Source organism: Musca domestica, unplaced genomic scaffold (genome assembly GCF_030504385.1).
Source record: "Musca domestica strain aabys unplaced genomic scaffold, Musca_domestica.polishedcontigs.V.1.1 7, whole genome shotgun sequence".
NCBI lineage: Eukaryota > Metazoa > Arthropoda > Insecta > Diptera > Muscidae > Musca > Musca domestica.
In genome coordinates, this window is record NW_026712383.1 from 5,017,026 (window position 1) to 5,037,556 (window position 20,531).

The 20,531-nt window shown below is 35.8% G+C and overlaps 1 protein-coding gene across 1 annotated transcript; it reads right to left on the reverse strand.

Moving 5' to 3' along the window:
* Positions 1–4,328: 4,328 nt before the first annotated feature.
* LOC101901805 (brain-specific homeobox protein) lies at positions 4,329–18,591 on the reverse strand. Its single transcript, XM_020037331.2, has 4 exons — positions 17,914–18,591; positions 9,807–10,150; positions 9,211–9,510; positions 4,329–5,074 (listed from the first exon to the last, which is right to left on the reverse strand). Exons 1-4 carry the CDS (start codon positions 18,426–18,428, stop codon positions 4,527–4,529), a joined length of 1,707 nt encoding a protein of 568 aa, XP_019892890.1. The 5' UTR covers positions 18,429–18,591; the 3' UTR covers positions 4,329–4,526.
* Between the last annotated feature and the right edge of the window lie 1,940 nt (positions 18,592–20,531).

Sequence of the window (20,531 nt, forward strand, 5' to 3'; positions counted from 1 at the left end):
GTTCGTCTTAGGCTCTTTTGTTTTTTTGTACGAAGAAGTCGGCCCATGACTTAAGGTGAGAATATATAAAACGCTTTTTTGATTGGCTTCTTCGTAAATAAATGAGTTTTAGGTTGACTTACTTCGATTTGGGCCTACGTTCCTTTATTCTTTTCTAAAGAAGGCACTCGATAATTTAACCAGTCAAAAAAGCGTTTTATGTGTTCTCACCTTTAAGAAAAAAACTTCAACAAAGTCAAACGCTATAATTTTTAATTTTTTTGATTGAAAGCAAAAAATGTCGGAAATAGCATCAAATTTTAGAATACGTTTAGATTTGTTCGAATTGGTCGCTCATGGCACGAATTATGGCCTTCAAACGACCAATGAAACCGTCACACGCTACCCGAATGTTGCTCAGCGGTATTTTGGCCCATTCCCTGCGAAACGCTTGCCTGAGGTGATCGACACTTTGGTATTTTTTAGTGCCAACCTTGCTCCAAAAAAAAAAAAAAAAAATACTCCGGACACAATAGTCCAACGGTATCCGGAGATTTTGGTGGCCATTGTTCTCTGGAAATTGAGCAAGGAACCTCATTTTGTAACCATTCTTGGGTAACGCGTGCTGAGTCCTGTTCGAATGTCCAAAATATTTGCGTGCCCAAGGCTTTGATATTTTCGCGATAAAATTCGGCATTTATTCTGATGCCACGGTCGATTAATATGAGGGGAGAGCGACCATCGGCTGTTATGGCGGACCACACCATCACCGGACGGCGCTAAGGTCTGGTGGTCAACCGAAGGTGCACATTTTCAGCTGACCTCTTTGGCAAGTTAACATGATCATTTTTTTTTGTTTACAAACTGCTGGACGACAAATGTTTACTCATCGGAGAAAACCAAATTCAGCAGTTCACCACTTTCGGCCAAGCGAAGCAACTCTTTAGCTCTTTTCAGTCTATTTTCTTTCTGTTGCGGTGTAAGTTCTTGCACTTTTTGGAATTTCAATGGCTTAACCCCGAGCTTACTTTTTTAATAAGTGCCAAATGGAATATTGCGATATGTTCAGCTCACGAGCCATTTTTCGGCCACTGCGACGCGGGTTTCGATCAAGTCGCTTCTTTACTTTTCAAACCATTTCTGCTGATGTTGCTATTTTCTGCAGTCCACTTCCTTGACGTCGGGCTACGCTACAAGATTTATTCCTATTTTAATGCTGGAGTGCTCTAGCGATAGCCACTAGTAATTTTCCAGCCAAATGTAAAATCACACCATCACGCTTGAATTCCATTACGAATAACTTTTTTTCTGGAAAATTCTCACCAAAATGCTTTTTTCGGCCACTGCGACGCGGGTTTCGATCAAGTCGCTTCTTTACTTTTCAAACCATTTCTGCTGATGTTGCTATTTTCTGCAGTCCACTTCCTTGACGTCGGGCTACGCTACAAGATTTATTCCTATTTTAATGCTGGAGTGCTCTAGCGATAGCCACTAGTAATTTTCCAGCCAAATGTAAAATCACACCATCACGCTTGAATTCCATTACGAATAACTTTTTTTCTGGAAAATTCTCACCAAAATGCTTTTGAAAAAACAATGTAATGAACTGTCACTGTAATAATTTTAACAACTGTCGGACTAGTGTCTTAGAAATGACAACAGTCTGAAGTTAGTTGCAGTTTTCTGATCTCACCCTGTGTGCATCAATTTGTTAATTGATGCAGATTTTTAAAAAGAAACTCAAAAGTTGAACTTTAACCTTGAATACCTCTGCAATTACAGAGCCTAGTTTGATTGTTTTTGATTCGGTGGAAAGCTGATTTTTATACCCTCCACCTTGAAAAGGAGGGTGTATTTATTTTGTCATTGCGCTTGTAACATCCCTAAATATTCGTCGTAGACCCCATAATTTGTCGATTTGTCCGTCTGTTTTTCCGTCTTCCTGCCTATCTGTTGAAATCACTATACAGCCCACATTATTTGACATAGAGCTTTAAAATTTTGCACAAAAATGTTTATAATGTCTAGGATGTTTAGTATTGAAAATGAGATATATCGGTCCACGTTTTAATACAGCCCCTTTATAATGTTTATACCCTACAACACTATGTGTTGGGGGTATTATAAGTTTGATTGGGCCAAAAATTATGTAACACCACGAAATATTGATTTCCCACATAGGAAAGTATATATGGATCTTCCTAGCTCGCCGAGCTGAGTCGATCTAGCTATGTATGTCCGTCCGTCCGTCCGTCTGTCCATGTTAATTTGTAATCACTCTACAGGTCGCAATTATGACCCGATCCTTACGAAATTTTGCACAAAGGTGGGGTTTGGGTCAGAATAGAACCCTATATTTTGGAGATGATCGCCAAATGATTAGGGGTTGAAATGGACCAAATACTGAAAAAATGTCGGATTTTGCAGTAGCTATACAGGTCGCAATTATAGACCAATTGAAGCGGAATTTCGCATGTAGCTAGAGTTTAGGGCAGGGAAGAAGCCTACCAATTCGGGTGGTCATCGGATAATATTTAGCGGGTAAAATATACCATAACTTTTGTGTTGAAAAAATTCAAAAATTTTCATTAAACCGCGAATATTTTAAATCCCGGCGAAATCACAAAGCCATGACAAGGTTACTTCTGGTCTTTACATTGATATTAACATCCAACATATCGGATATATAGCAATATATATGTCTATCAAAGAAGATATGCTTGAAAGATCTCTTATATGTCGAGAACGGCTGAACTGATTTCGACAGTTCTCATTAATTCAGAATGGCCTCTTGGCAGGAAAGAAAAAACGTCTAAAAAATCGCATAAAAATATCTCTCTAAAGATGAAAATATTGATTTTCTAAAATTTTCTCATATTTTTTCAATTTTGTCATATTTTTGGCATATTTTCATTTTGAATTAAACATTTTTTAATATTTCTACACCTAACAAAACTAAGTTGTTAGGATATCAGAATATCATATACAGATCGCATTTATGGCCCGATCCTTACGAAATTTTGCAGGGAGAGGGTCAGAATAGAAGCCTACTCTTTTTGGAGATGATCGCCATATATTTAGGGGTTGAAATGGACCAAAAAACTGCAAAATTGTCAGCAGGTCGTAATTATCGCCCGACCCTCACGCACGTTTGAATGGGGGTTACCGGACATTGCAAAAGCCAAGCAGTTTTGGATGGCCATCCAAAAGTATTCAATGTGCGAAAAAGTTTGCCAACTTTTGTAGACAAAATACGAAAATGTCCAATCCAGTGACTTTTTGGAGAATTCACAAATACAGGAAAGACGCACTTCTGACTATTTCGTTAACGCTGATTTCGTTGAAGAATATAGTCAAATGTCTGTATCTCATATAGATGCGTTTCAGTCAAAAACCAATAATAAATGTTAATCTTTTGCCACTTTGAGAGATTATAGGTCTTTGGGAAATATTGCTTCCAGATCTAGGAAGACCATTTAAGTGCAACATCTACCAATAAATTAGAAATGAGCTAATTAGTTTAGGTTGCAATTATTCGAAAATTAGAGAACGAAACCTGATGGTTTTCTTTTATTATTTGTCACAATATCTTGTGGAATTCTTTCGAGTATCTCGCCTATATAAACAGTATCGTTTATTATAGTGTTGTAGGGTATTCAAGGGTCGGCCCCGCTCGACTGTAGCCTTTGCTTACTTGTTTTTACTTGTTATTAATTACTACTGTACTTTTTCTTTACTTTTCTTTCTATGCTTCTTTTTTTATGTATCAGTAAGGGATTTATAGTTCTCCTTGTGGCGCCATTAATCGTTGTCTCTCACTCGTATTTATAATTACTGTCGCTTTTGTTATTTACAATGCGTTTTTGTGTTTGTGGTTTGACAAATAGATATGGTTGTCATTCCATTGGGATATTGTACAACATCATGGATTCGGATTCTCGAAGCTACCATGTGTAGATGAGGATGTATAAATACGAGTGAGTAGGTCAGTTAGTTAAGTGCTAAGTAGAGTGATTTTTGTAAATAGCATTGTAAGACTTGCAATCCGAACTCGTTTTTATTGGTGCAACTAGATTTCGTAACAATATGTTAACATCTTAAAATCTTCGGGTTATGAATAGCCTATAAAATCCAAGGCAACAAAATTAAGCAGGAAACAACTCTCTTTTTGCTTTATATTCTGCACTAGTTTTATTTAGTTGTAACATGGAGATTTCTTATTATAAGTAAATTATTCAATTTTATCTTACACATTTCTTTATATATTTATGAGAATATATTGGATGTAATTATCACTAAAATGACTAGAAACACTCGTCCAATTTCATTTTTTGTTTTTTTTTTTTCTCTAAATTATATAAAAATTATTATTAATCATACGTTTGCAAAAACATAAATATTATTCTCTCTTCAAGAGACAATGAAGAGAACTCTAAATTCACTTACACTACATTTATATTTACAAATACTATTGCAATTTAAAAATATCTACGATATTCATTACCACCTCTGCCGAGGCCACCGCCGGCATTGTTGGCCCCTAAATATTACGTTAAATGATACAATGATTTTGTATCACCGACAATATCGACATCACTGCCTTCGCCATCATCATCCATATCCTCATCTTCTAAATCGGAATAATCATCGGTGGAATAGTCATTGTGTATGAAAGCAACACCACCGCCTCCACCTCCAGCTGCTTGGTTGTCTGTGAGAGCATGGCCATTGGAGGATATACTGCGCAACATTTGTAACTGATGGTGGTGCTGATGATGATGGGGATTTCCCGCATGTTGTAACTGGTGTGGCTGATGATGATGAGGATGCTGCTGTTGGGCATGATGATTATGTTGGGCGCCAGATGATGGGTTATTATTTGAATGTAATGCTGTTTTGTTCGATTCACTCAAACCAATGGCCGCATTTCCATTTGTTGCAGAACTGCCGCCATTGCTCAATGAAATTTGCGATGATACCGAAGATGCTGATGATGAGCCTGACGATGTTAAGGAGCCATTTTTATTATTACCACCACCCCCACTGCCATTTGCACCGCTCCCCGATCCATCTGAACGTGAAAAGTCAACTGGTTCTGTAAATGGGAAAAACGTTGAAAATTGCTTGGTTTAGTTTGGAGCGTTATTTTGCAATTTTATTCAATATTTTATTCTTTCTTAACAAATTGTCTAGTCTAATTGGATTTAGGGCATTTTTTTTGAGTCTAAATGGAAAATGGGTTTGCTTTCTTTTGACTTGTTGTTGTCTTTGTGGTTGTTTGCTGAAGAAAGTTTTCTTTGGAAAAGTCTTTTGTCGAGCATGGAGTAACATCAGTTAAGATAGTTCATTCTTAATGGATTCCTTCCTTGCATAATAGTTTGAAGTTTGTGGTTTCCATTGTCTTGCAAGAAAGAAATTTTAGCAAGAGGTCAATGTGCAGGCAAGTCTTGGACTAATTGAATAAATTTATAGTTTTGAATACTTAAAGAAAATTAACTTTTTATGGTTTGAGTAGTAAAAAATAAGTTTAAATTTAAGTTTTGGGTGGATACGAAAATATTCAAACCTTAATACCTCAGGATACATACATATCGTAAGGGAAGAGAAGGGACCCAAGTATTTTTTATGAGATCCCTGTTTACATTGGTTCTACAAACCGAATCAGTGACCGATCAGGATATAACAAAATCTTGAAATATATGTTGAATTTGCCTCCACGTCGAGGATATTCTGTCAGCTAGGCTGAAAATTGTATTCAGAAGAGGAAAATTACCGGGCTAAAACTATGGTTGGAATTGTTGCCAGAAGAGGAAATTTATCAGCCCAAAAATGCTGTTGGGTTAGAAACAGACTTCAGCAGAGAATACTGCGGGGTTGATGTACACACTAACCGAGGTGGTCTTATATCTGAGATCTTCAGACAGAAAGGGTGAGGCTATAAGTCCATATTAACGGAAAGAAGTTTTGCAATGTTTGCAATGAAGTTGGGCACAAGATAACGGACACCGGTCTTAAATATTTAGTAAAGCTTATGTGAAGCAAATAAAAGTTCTTATGGGGAATTTGTGAGAATTAAATCAGAGGAGGGGAGGATATTCGATTTCTACTACATTTTCTGAGGTATTTGTGCCTTTTCAATTCGGGCTTGTATTACCCATTTGGTGCACAGTTAACTTAAAATCGGATAAAGATATATATGGGAGCTATATCTAAATCCGAACCGATATCGATAAAATTTGGCAAGGGTATTTCCGAGCTGTATTGGATACATTTCCCCGCATTTCGTTGTTACGGAGTGTATATTACGGATGCGGAGAACACATATAACAAATCGGATGAACATTATGTATGAGAGCTATAGCTATATCTGACCCGTTTATCACCAAATTTGACAAACTTGTTTCTTGACTTAATTTGGTCGTAAATGCCAAATTTCATCCCATCTGGGCAAATATTACACGTTTGGTGCACAATAAGAGAAAAATCGGATGAAGATATATACGGGAGCTATATCCAAATCTGGACCGATTTTGATAAAATTTGGTAAAGGTATTTCCGAGCTGTATTTCATATATTTCCCCAAATATCGCTGTTACAGAGTACATATTACAGCTGCGGAGGACAAAAATAACAAATCTATAGCTACACCTGTACCGATCTCGATCAAATTTGGCATACGTAGGCCTAATTTGTGCAAAATTGCATACTATTTGGGCCGACATTACACGTTTGGTGCACAATATAAGGCAAATCGGATGAAGATATATATGGGAGCTACATTTAAATTTTGACCGATTATCTCCAATTTAAATAGGGCTCGTCCTTGGGTCACATAAATGATTTGTGCAAAATTTCATCTGGATCGCGCAATAAATGCGACCTGTACTTTGTTCACAAAAATACATGGACAGGCGGACGGATAACGGACGGACATGCATAAATCTTCTGAGTCGATTCTGTGATTCTATGCAGATCATCAAAAGAAAGTATGGGTCTATCTCGTATCCTTCTGCCTGTTACATACGAATGCACAAAGACATAATACCCTAACCACGTTGTGAAGTAGGGTATAAATACCACCACAATAACTCCGATGTAATAAATTGATTTTCTTTAAAATAAAACGATAAACGTAGCATGTTTAAAATTTGTTTGGATACCAATGGAACAGCTGCGGGTGCGTTAAGAAACAAATTGATGCCTCGGGGCTAAGACGATTTAGCTCCGTCCGTCCATCTGTGCGTCAGTTGTAATCACGCTAGAGTCCAAACGTATTGAGATTGGAAGCTAAAATTTTGCACAGATCAGTCTTTTGTGTTCATGCAGGTCAAGTTCGAAGATGGGCTATATCGGTCCACGATATCGTATATAACGGTACATCGCATATTAGGTTTTTTGATAATTTTTGCGACATTTTTGACTGGTTTTAGATTTTGTATTTAGAATTCATAATGGGTACTACATCCTAGGACAAAAAATTATCCATGGAGGTCTACGTCTTCGTATAGAATTCATATAACGGTACCTCCCAATATTCGGTATTTTGATAATTTTTGTGTAATTATTTACCGGAGTTGTTTCAAATTCCTAATGGGAATTACAGTCTATGTCAGGAAATTGTCAATGTTAGTCCAGGTCTATAGACCCATTATAACGGCTATATCCGGTATTTTAAAGATTTTAAGAGAATTTTTAAAGGATTTTACTTTTTCGAAAATTTCCAAATTCGTTCCAATTGGTGGAGGGTAATCAAAGTTCGGCCCTGGACTTTGCAGTGGACCGCTATACGAACGTTATACTCAGTGATGCTTTCCGTTAGTATGTAGATTCCACACTAGATTTTACATAAGAACCGGATCTATTTTTATACCCTCCACCTTGGAAAGGAGGGTATATTAACTTTGTCATTCCGTTTGTAACATCCTTAAATATTCGTCGTAGACCCCATAAAGTATATATATTCATAATCAGCATAAAATTCTAAGTCGATTTAACGATGTCCGTCTGTCTGTCTGAAATCACGATACTTAGCAGAGCAATTTGTATTGTGTCTAGGATGGTTGGTATTGAAAATGACATATATCGGTCCACGTTATGGTACAGTCCCCATATAACGGTACCTCCCGATATTCGGTATTTTGATGATTTATGCCACATTTTTTCACAGATTGTCTGGAAATTGGTATTTGTAGGTCATAACGAGTCCCTGTGCGTGTGGCAAAACATTGCATGTATGGGTTCAGGTTTTGGTATAGCCCCATATAAAGGTACCTCCCGATATTCGGTATTTTATTTTTTTTTTGCCACATTTTTGTATTTTGTATTCGTTGGTCATAACGGGTTCCAGCTCCGGTGGCGAAACGTTGCATGTATAGGTCCACGTTTTGATACAGTCCCCATATAACGGTACCTCCCAACATTCGGTATTGAGATGACTTTTGACACATTTTTTCAAGAATTTCTCTGAAAATTGGTAGTTGTAGATCATAATGGGTCCTAGTTCGTGTGGCGAGTCATTGTAATTATAGGTCCACGATTGATGATTTTTGCCTCATTTTTTCACGGATTTGTCTGAAAATTGGTATTTGTAGGTCATAATGGGTTCTAGCTCCTTTGGCGAAACATTGTATGTGTAGGTCCACGGTTTGGTATAGCCCCAATATAACGGAACCTCCCGATATTGGGTATTTTAATGTTTTTTTTGCCACATTTCTTCTAATGTTTACTTTACCCTAAGGTGGAGGGTATTAAAAGTTTGGCCCGGCCGAAATTAATGTTTTTTTACTTGTTGTATGGTAAATCCGGTTGAATAAATTCAGATTAAGCTAAAAATTATGTCGGTCAACTGTATTTTAGGCCTTACTCCACCATCTATCTATTAATGTTATGATACAAAAGCAGTTTGACTAGTTTGAGATGTAAGAGCCGTAGCCGAATTTTGTCATCGTTTTCCTTTATAATTTAATATAAATATATGTCAAGCCATGATGTTAGGCTCTACTCCACCGCTATAGCATAAACGGCTATGAGACACTATTTATTATTGAACATTCATCAAACTAAAGTATGATTTTTTTAAGATTTTCACTCTCAAAAATGTTTAATATTTGAAGACCCCTTTGTGGCGCCCAACCCAATTTTCAGTTAAAAGTCTATACCCTATAACATCTTCTTTGTATATCTAAAAATGACTAGTTCCTTCATTGAATTTTGAACACCAACAAAACTTACCGTTCATTACATCCCGTCGCCGCAGCTGTTTCTTGTGTTTCATGCGACGATTTTGAAACCAAGTTTTCACTTGGGTTTCACTCAAACCCAACGATGTGGCCAATTCAACACGTTCGGGTGTCGATAAATAACGTTGCGCCTCAAAGCGTTTTTCCAAACCCGAAAGTTGAGGGTCACTGAAGACAGTGCGTGCCTTGCGTCTGCGACAATGACGCAAAGCATTCACACCCATGCCCAGACCCAAGGCCAATTCAGGCATGCAACCGCCGGCAAATAAATGGCCACCACCAAATAGACCAGCTGAAATGGACCATTGGAAAAAACAAAAACAAATATTAGTTTGCAAAATAACAAAATTGTAGCTTAATTGAATTATTATTGACATGTTTAGGGTCAGTGAGGAAAACAAATTTGAACCCTAATCAAATGTTTGTACATTGTTTTGAACAATTTCACATATTTTCCAACAACCTCATAAAATGGGGTGGGAGGTGTTAATTAAATTTACAATACCCACAACATGTCAATAACTTTTTGTTTAGGTCACTTCTTGTGGTCCCTGCACTTTCGTTTTGTCACTTGTCCGTCCCTCTTACCTTGCGATAGAAAATAGGGATCCACCGATTTGTATGCCCCTGATGAGGGTGATAAGTAGCCCAATGTCATTTGTAGGAAACCATGATCACTGTAGGCAGCACTGGGATATAAAACACTGCTGGGCGGTGGTGGTGGCGGTGCATGTGGGTGCGTCGATGGCGTTGTCATTACCGTCGGTTGTGGATGATGTGGCTGTGGTGTTGCTGGATAGTTATGCTGTTGCGGCTGCTGCAATGAAGACGTTTGGGAGGTGGCTACTGGGGTTGTGGTCACTTGAGACGCTGTTGTGTTGCTCGCATCTGTTGTGGTTGCGACCGTATGACGTTCTCCGGATTTGAGGGATCTTTAAAGAGAATAAATAAAAATATAATACTAAGCTTTTAAAAATCATTTTTAAAATAAATCCCTGGAGCAATTTGTTATATTTTATAGAAATACCTAATAAATATATATGAATAATAAATATTTGATATCTATGGTTGAACAATCTTGATTTAAAAGAAGTAAACCTGCGGGGTATGTTTGGATGACATTTTTTGGAAACTTTTAGATATCGACACAACCGAGCCTGTAAGCACCAATAGTTGCTTTTTTCTCACACCACTAAATAAAATAGAGAAGATGAAATACACTTCAAATAAAATGGAATGGATCATACGTGCGCTATATCAAAGAGCGGGTCGATGTTAATTATGCCCTACATCACAAGGTGGTCAGGGAATTATGTCTTTGTGCATTTGTTTGTACGAGTAAAAGGCAAAAGGAAACGAGATAGACCCATAGTTCCTTTTGATGATCTGCATAGAATCACATTCTGAGTCGATCCGTCCGTCTGTCCATGTATTTTTGTAAACAAAGTACATGTCGCACTTATTGCCCGATCCAGATCAAAATTTTGCATAAATCATTTGTTTGGCCCAAGGATGAACCCTATTGAAATTGGAGATAATCGATCAAAATTTAGATATAGCTCTTAAATATATCTTCGCCCGATTTGCTTTTTATTGTGCCTCAAACGTGTTACATCAGCCCAAATAGTATGAAATTTTGCACATATGACCTGAAAATAAGTATGCCATATTTGGAAATTGGTTCAATTATAGCTCCCACATATATAGATCATCCGATTTGTTATTTTTGTCCTCCGCAGAAGTAATATGAACTCTGTAATGACGATATTTGGGGAAATATATCAAATACAGCTCAGAAATACCTTTGCTAAATGTTATTGTGATCGGCTCAGTTTAGGGTATAGCTCCCATACACAACTTCGTCCGATTAGCCCAAATGGCACTTACGACCAAATCGAGTCTAGAAATTAGAATGTCATATTTGCTGAAGATGGGTTCAGATGCTATAGTTCTCATTTGTTATATTTGTTCCCCACAGCCGTAATATATAATATCCAAATCTGAACTGATCTCAATAAAATTTGGAAAAAGTATTGCTGAGATGTATTTCATATATTTCTCCGAGTATTGTTGTTACGGAGTGCATACTACGGCTGTGTAGGAGAAATTTAACAAATCGGATGAAGAATATATATGGGAGCTATAGCTATATCCCAACCGATTTCCACTAAATTTGACACACTTATTTTTGTTATATGTGCCAAATTCCATCCAATTTGGCCTAATAATACACGTTTGGGACCAAATAAAAGGCAAATCAAACGAAGTAATATATGAGATAAAAAAAAAACTAAGAAAAGGTGTTGTTTAAAAGCGCACAAAAGCATGTTGATGAGAATTATCCAGAAAAAAGTTATTCGTGATGGAATTCTAGCGTGATAGTGTGATAGTGTGTATATTTGGCTGGAAAACCACAAGTGGCTATCGTTAGAGCACTCCAGCATTTAAATGTGAATAAAATTTTTGTGTCTCGTACCATCGCTCGACGTAAAGAAAGTGGACGGAAGACAACAGTACCATCAGCAGAAATTGTTTGAAAAGTAAAGAAGCGACTTGATCGAAACCTGCGTCGCAGTGGCCGTGAGCTCGTGTGGCTCGTGAGTTGAACATATCGCAATATTCCATTCGACAAATATTGAAAAATGAGCTCGGGGTAAAGCCATTGAAATTCCAAAAAGTGCAGGAACTTACATCTCAACAGAAAGAAATCACACTCAAAAGAGCTAAAGAGTTGCTTCGCTTGGCCGAAAGTGGTGACCTGCCGAATTTGGTTTTCTCCGATGAGAAAACATTCGATGTCCAGCAGTTTGGAAACAAACCAATGAGAAGCCAAAGAGGTCAGCTGAAGATGTGCACCTTCGGTTGGCCACCAGAATGGTGTGGGTCGCAATAAAAGCCGTATTAATCGACCGTGGCATCAGAATAAATGCCGAATATTTTCGCGAAAATATTCTGGAGGATGTATTAAAGCCTTAGGCACGCAAACATTTTGGCCGCAGACCTTGGACATTACAACAGGACTCAGCACCATTGCACTCAGCACACGCCACCCAAGAATGGTTACAAAATAAGGTTCCTCGCTCCATTTCCAGCGCACCACCACCAAAATCTCCGGATACCAATCCGTTGGACTATTGTGTCTGCGGTATTTTGGAAAGCAAGGTTGGGCAAAATACCGCAGAGCAATATTCGGGCAGCGTGTGACGGTTTCATTGACTGTTTGAAGGCCATAATTCCATAAACTTATTCTAAAATTTGATACTATTTCCGACATTTTTTGCTTTTAAAAAATGTCAAAATTATGGGGTTTGACTTTCTTGCAGATTTTTTTATCTCACCCTGTACTCTTAAGTTTTATAACCAATCAATAGATCTTGCGATTTAGATTCTATTATGAAATAGTATCGTGTTATTAAAACTAAAATAAGGAAAAAGCCATCTTTTTAAAGGTCTGTTACTAGTGATTATTATATTGGATAATGTAGATTCGTTTGTAGACTTTGGAGGTATTTTAGAAATAAAAAGAGAAAATGTTTTTACGTTTGATTGTTTGTATGTAATTTATAAACTCAAAAACTGCTGAACAGATTTTCCTGAAAATATCCAAATATACTACGGCATAGTTTGAAAGTAATATAGGCTATATACATTTTTGAAATTCCACTTGGAACGGGAGATATAGCATCAGAATCGGCGGTACGACCAAAAAAAGTAGTTTTTGTATATGCATATTATTTGATCGATTAAAGATATAGTCTTTAAATTCGAAGTGCGTAACGGAATTATGAGCAAAAATATTTTTTCAAATTATATTGAAATGGGTACAGATTTGGATATGGCTCCCATATATATTTTCAGGTGATTCTACATATCTGATGCATCAAACACGATATGTATGTCCGATTCCAATGAAATTCAGAATGTGTGGCATAATTTGGTACAAAAATAAATTTGACAAATTATATTGAAATCAGTTAAGATTTGGATATAGCTCCCATGTATATTATCGGCTGATTTTACATATTTGATGCACCAAACACGATATGTATGTCTGATTCCAATCATGGCAAAAATACAGAAGGCAGAACAAAGCTATTTCCTAAATACAATGTTTTTTTAAAAAAAAAGGAAAAAAATTGTTCAATTTTGTGATAAAACTGTATTGCCCTACTATTTTAGATCAGTATTTTGTTAAAAAATGTAAAATAAACAAAGCCAACTGTTGCATATTTAAAAGTCTATTTGACACTATAAGAATCCGGCACAGAGTTGCATTTTTGTATTTCCTTTGAAGTTGACCAACGTTCCTTATTGAGTCATGATTCCAATTTAGTAAATTTAATTTTAATTAAAATTTTAATTTGGTAAAAAAAGCAAATTATATTAAAACAGGTTAAGGTTCGGATATAGCTGTCATATATATTTTGGGCTGATTTCAAATAGTTGATGCATCAAACACGATATATGTGTCTGATTTCAATGGAATTGCGGGGAATTTAGTATAATAATAAATGTGTCAAATAATATTGAAATCCGTCGATATTTGGATATAGCTCCATATATATTTCGGCTGATTTTATGTATGTATTTCCGGTTCCAATGAAATTCAGAATAAGTGGTGGAATTTGGTATTAAAATTCATTTTCCAAATTATATTGAAATCGGCCGATTTCGTATATAGCATTTTCAGATTAAATGAAACCTTTTGCAATGAAACCTTTTTGCAGTGGAAATGAAACCTTTTGCAGTGGAATTGAAACCTTTTGCAGTGGAAATGAAACCTTTTGCAGTGGAAATGAAACCGTTTGCAGCGGAAATGAAACCTTTTGCAACCGAAATGAAACCATCTGCAACCGAAATGAAACTTTTTGCAAATCAAATGAAACTTTTAAATTTATAGAAGGAAAAATAACAAAACATTTTTATTTTTAGTAGTTTTTAAATTAAATCAATTAATAATTAATAATAATATAACTAATATATTGACAAAGAGGATTTTTTATTGATTATAAATATCTACATTTATTTATATTATTTCTTAAATTTTCAATTATTGTAATAACAAATGGTTCTTTATTGATTTAATATAAAATGCTTCCATATTATTAAATTCCAAATGCTTAACGCTAAAAAGAGAAATTTAAACAAATTTTGCCCTTTATAGGTATGGCCAGGACTGAAATGTGAAATTAAACTTTTCCACAATTTTTTATAGTTATAATATACTATTAATCTTACCTAATAAAGGATTCCCGCTTCGCAGCTTTATTGATTATGGAGATAGAGCAGTCGTGATTTCAATAGACCGATAAGTGGAAATCATTAAATGAACTATGATCATGATTGTATACAGTTTATGGGGTCTACGACAAATATTTAGAGATGTTACAAACCGAATGTCAAATTTAATATATCCTCCTTTTCATGGAGGAGATTATAAAAAGATACCTAATTCGGGTCCTTTGAAAAAAATACCTTGAAAAACTTTTTTCAATCTTTCTGCATCTACACTTGTGTTTTATGGAAGCTTTAAGAAAAAAATTTTTAAAAACATAAATATTAATAATCAATAAAAATTCCTCTTTAACTATATATTAGTAATAATTAGTTAATTTAATTTTAAACCTACTAAAAATAAAAATGTTTTGTTATTTTTCCTTCTAAAAATCTAAAAGTTTCATTTGATTTGCAAAAAGTTTCATTTCGGTTGTAAAAGGTTTCATTTCGGTTGCAAAAGGTTTCATTCCCGCTGCAAAAGGTTTCATTTCCACTGCAAAAGGTTTCATTTCACTGCAAAAGGTTTCAATTCCACTGCAAAAGGTTTCATTCCCGCTGCAAAAAGTTTCGTTTGAATTGCAAAAGGTTTCATTTAATCTGAAAATGCTATATTTGATCCACTAAATACGCTATGTATCTCTAATTGCAATGAAATATGGAAGGTGTGACGGAGAATTTGACAAAATTTCTATTGAAACTCTTTGTATATGCGGACTAAATTCGACATGTTCTTGCTTTTCTCATGGTCAGCTGTGCCTGACATGTCCACGCGTTGGTAGACCGAGCGATTTGTTTGTTTACTCATTAAAGTATTACATTAAATACGTTTTTTTAAATTTTTGAATTTGTTTTATTTTTTAGCCACAAAATAAAAAAAATCAAAAGGGGAAGCGAAGCACACCGTTTCATCCAGTTCTCATATAAATACAGGATGAGATAAAAAAAACTGCAACAAAGTCAAACACCATAATTTTTAATTCTTCTTTTAAATTCTATTGAATGAAAGCAAAAATGTCGGAAATAGCATGAAATTTTAGAAAAAGTTTAGATTTGTTCGAATTGGTAACCTTTGGCACGAATTATGACATTCAAACGGCCAATGAAACCGTCACATGCTCCCCGAATGTTGCTCTGCGGTATTTTGGCCCATTCCCGGCGAAGCGCTTGCTTGAGGTGATCGACAGTCTGGTATTTTTTAGTGCCAACCTTGCTTTCCAAAATACTCCAGACACAATAGTCCAACGGATTGGTATCCGGAGATTTTGGTGGCCATTGTGCACTGAAAATGAAACGAGGAACCTCATTTTCTCGGGTGACGCGTGCTGAGTGCCGTGGTGCTGAGTCTTGTTGGAATGTCCAAAATGTTTGTGTGTCCAATGCTTTAATATCCCCTCCAGAATATTATCGTGATAATATTCGGCATTTATTCTGATGCCACGATCGATTAATACGAGCGGAGAGCCACCATCGGCTGTCGCCCACACCATCGCCATGGCCGGTGCTTGAGTTCTGATGGCCAACCGAAGGTGTACATTTTCAGCTGACCTGGCAAGTAAACATGATCATTTTGTTTATTTACAAACTGCTGGACAACGAATGTTTTCTCATCGGAGAAAACCAAATTCGGCAGTTCACCACTTTCGGCCAAGCGAAGCAACTCTTTAGCTCTTTTGAGTCTGTTGCGGCGTAAGTCCTTGCATTTTTTGGAATTTCAATGGTTTTACCCGAGCTCATTTTTTAATATTTGCCGAATGGAATATTGCGATATATTGTTTAGCTCACGAGCCATTTTTGGGCCACTTCGACGCGGGTTTCGATCAAGTCGCTTTTTTACTTTTCAAACAATTTCTGTTGTCTTCCGTCCACTTTCTTTACGTCTGCTTACGCTACCAGTATCACGGTAACGAGCGATGGCACGAGACACAAAGGATTTATTCACATTTAAATACTGGAGTGCTCTAACGATAGCCACTTGTGGTTTTCCAGCCAAATATAAAGAAATCACACCATGACGCTCGAATTCCATCACGAATAACTTTTTTTCTGGAAAATTCTCACAATAATGCTTTTGTACGCTTGTAAACGATATAATAAGGTATCACTGGAATTATTTTAACAGCTGTATGACGAGTGGCTGGACAGCAGTCTGAAGTTGGTTGCAGTTTTTTCATCTCACCCTGTAAATCCAAGTCTTGGATAGGTTTTATAAAACGTTGGTCTAAAAAAATTTGATTGTGCTTATACTTGTTCGACTGACTTTGGAATATGGCCGTGTACTTTGGAGTCCCTCTTATAAATTTTATTCTTACAAGATATAGTATGTACAAATGAAATTTCTTCTGTTTGCTCTCAGATTTGTTTGATGGTTATATGTAAACGTACTATTAAATACAGGTCTCAATTATCGGCCGATCCAAACGAAATTTTACATGGGGATAGGGTAAGTGTTAGAATTGAAGCCTATTATTTTTAAAGAGGTACAAATTGACCAACAGATAAAAATTTTCCTAATTTTACTATAGCTCAACAGATGACAATTAAAAACCAATCGACACGGAATTTAGCAAGTCTAGCATTCTGGATGATTTTTTAATACCTATTAGCACGACAGAGAGCGCTAATATAGAGCAAATGCCCCCGGGAAAAAACCAAAGGTAACATTTGTGCTGGGTTGTATAGTATTTCAAAAAGAAATCTACCAAAACGGATTTGGGCAGAATCCAACATATTATAGTATTGTAGGCTATCACACGTTTGGCTATAGCTATTGTTTACTGCTTTTGATTTGAGTTTGCATGATTTTTGAATAGAGTTTTGAAAAAACGACAAATGTTATTTAGGCCCATTCCGCCAAGGGCCTTATAATGCATTTTACTCTTGCCCTTCATTATTATCACTAGACGCGTCATCCGAAGTTTCTTGATAATGGCATGCATGAACTGTCCAAATATTAATTATATGTTCCAGGTATCGATTATTGTGCCCACATCTTAAATTTCGATTAGAAAAATACCCTGTAATGTCTTTGTTAGGTGTTTCGAGTCCAATTGTTATTTTAAAAGGCAAATAAGACAGAAAAGTAAGCTGTCCGTCGGTATAATAAGCGGGCATTGAAGGTATAGCTTTAAAAATTGGTATTTACATACACCTTTGGAAACGGGTCTATTTTATTTATATATCTATCGCAATCGATATTTCACAATACTTAAAATAATTACTTGCAAAAATATCTATGCAATATTTTAAAATAGATTCCATACCTTGATAAATTCTTTTTAAACTGTTAAGACTCTCAAGCAGATTACCATATTTTCAAATTAATTGTTTCTATTTGAAAACAATAATTTCAATATTTAAAGAGTAGCTTATTGTTTGGTAAAAAAATATACCATTTCAATTTGCCATACCTAAATCTTACCTTTCTCTTTGTATAATCCTTTGATAATCTTCAGCATGTTTGTTTGTCGTATGATTATTGTAATTTCCAGATGGCAGTGAGGTTGTGGATGATTTTAATTTATCACTTGGATGGTTGTTGTTGTTGTTATTGCTATTTGAGTCATGATTATTAGATGGTGGTTTCTGTGATGTTTTAGAATTTGTATTTGATTTTAATTTTGTTGCACTACTAACATTATTATTGTTGTTGTTATTTTGAGCACTACTGTTGTTATTATTTAAATTTTGACACAAAATATGTTCTATGGAAAAAGGAGTTTTAGATGAGACCACCATTGTGGTTGTTGTTGCTGGAGAATTATTTTGTTGCACTGCCGTCGCCTGCTGTTGTTGCTGCTGGTGTTGCTGATGCTGATGATGTTGCATGATTTGTGGCAATTTGGCAACTAAATTTGTGGGCGACGATGCAGGTGATGGTGTCCTGGAGCTGGCTTTAAGTGGATTGCTTAAATGTTCACTTATTTTCAAGGACATTTTCTCAATGGAAGAAAACTTAATTATTTTTGCACAACACTTTGGAAATTATCTTCTTCTCCTTCGTTTGGTTTTCTATCCGCTGTGCTGATGATACCCTTTCTATTTAAATTTGGAAATCCCGTTAAGCAATTTGCGAATCATTAAAAGCAGTTGTTTGCTCGTTGACGGTTGCATTAACAGTGATTTATGGCAAATGTACCGCAAAATGATTATCGATGCTTGAGTCGAGAGAACCGCGCTTCGGATGCATTGGCTTCTTCGAGAGCGAGAGGAATAACAACCCCGATTTTTTATGACAGCAAATCAATTTAATTATCCTTTGAAACATCCCCAAGCTCTCTTTTTGTCCTCGGGGAGGAAGAGAGATCGCAGTGGAAAAATTAACCACTCCCCATTTTGTTATATATAGCTGTCTCTTTCACTCTTACAAAACACTTGCATGTGTCCTGTTTCCATTACGTTTTGCCACATTTCCTATCGCCTGTGGGTAACCATTTTCATTTAGTTGTTTGCAGGAAAAAAATCCCTTAAATAAAATGACTATCATCCGACTGTATGACGGACTGACTGGTTGACTGAACGACTGCAGAAATCAGTCATCAACTCCTGGCACTCATATAATTTCCCAATTAGTGTGTTATTTTAGCCTTAAATAGGTTATATTTCACGTTTTGTTGGTTGGCTGGTTCGTTGGCTGGCTGGCGGTGGCTCGTTTCTTGGGTCTGCCAGACCCTGTCTGTGATATATCACCGACATCAGCTTGATAAATACTCTTACGATGATGAGAATAATGGTGATGGTGGGCGCAAATGAGCAGAGACTGGCGGAGTATGATGCGATTTCATATCACATCCGTTCATTAAACACAACAACTCAATGATGACAACGACGATGATTAAAATGACAGTTGTAATTTTTATTTTATACAACCATAAACGACTTAAGTACAACTCATCATATATTGATTTCTCTCCGATGTTGTGTACATCGATATACACAACTACATAGGTGCATACATACATATCTGCAAATATATATATATCAAATATCTTATAATATATTTATGTGTGTATGTATATATGTAGAGAAAATTAAAGTGATTTTCTTATGTTAATTTGAATATTGTTTACTTAGTATTTTTGAAAAAAAAAAAAATGAGAATTACAAAATTATGGGGATAATTAGTATGGATTTAAATTCCAATTAGATAAGTACACAATTACATATAATTATGTGATGATTTTTTAGGTTATGTTCTAAGAAGGTTTACAACATACGATTTTGCTATGAGAAGTGTAATTCTTGGGACGGATGCTAGGGAGAACTTACAAGTGCCTAGAGGGAAAATACGGAATACGTTCTATAATAAAAAATGAACAAAACGCAATTATTTGTTTCTATCGAAGAAGAAGAAGAATTTGGCAATTTTCAAAAAATTAAATCCTTTAAAAATGTTGCTAAAATCTTAAAACTACCAGGTGTAGCCGTTATATTGGGTTCTATACGAAGACGTAGACCTGCGTAGGCAAGATTTGTCATAAGCCAATATTCAATATTCAATTTCAAAACTTGAAAAAAAAATCCGGCAAAAAATATAGCTATAATCATAAAAATGCCGCTATATCAGGGCAATCCTGTGAAGACCTGGATCTACATAGACAATTTTCTGTCACAGGCTGTAGTACTTATTGGGAAATTTAAATACCAAATTTGAAACAATTCTGGTGAATACTGTCGCTAAAATCATAAAAATACCGAATATAGGGAGGTAGCGTTATATTGGGGCTATAAGAAGACGTGGACCTGCACAGAACATTTTCTGTATTAGACTGTAGTATCCATTACGGACTTCAAATACCGAATTTGAAACAATTTCGGTGAATAATGTCGCTTACATCACTAAAATACCGAAAAAAAGGGAGGTGTTATTATATGGGGGCTATACCAAAAAGTGGACCTACATGTCTCATTTTCAATACCAAAAAGTCCTTCGGACATAATATACATTTGAAAGTCTGTGGAAATCACTCTAGCTTCCGATCGAATTAAGATATAATGATAAAATTTTACTCAAATGTATATTATGTCTGCACGTCCACG

What these genes read in the sequence shown, in the direction of transcription:
- LOC101901805 (XM_020037331.2), bottom strand. Translation starts at nt 18,428, where the DNA reads ATGTCCTTGAAAATAAGTGAACATTTAAGCAATCCACTTAAAGCCAGC. An exon ending in AGGATTATACAAAGAGAAAG is followed by an intron (nt 10,151 to 17,913) that starts GTAAGATTTAGG and finishes TTCTCTTTAAAG; the next exon opens with ATCCCTCAAATCCGGAGAAC. An exon ending in GCGACGGGATGTAATGAACG is followed by an intron (nt 5,075 to 9,210) that starts GTAAGTTTTGTT and finishes TCCCATTTACAG; the next exon opens with AACCAGTTGACTTTTCACGT.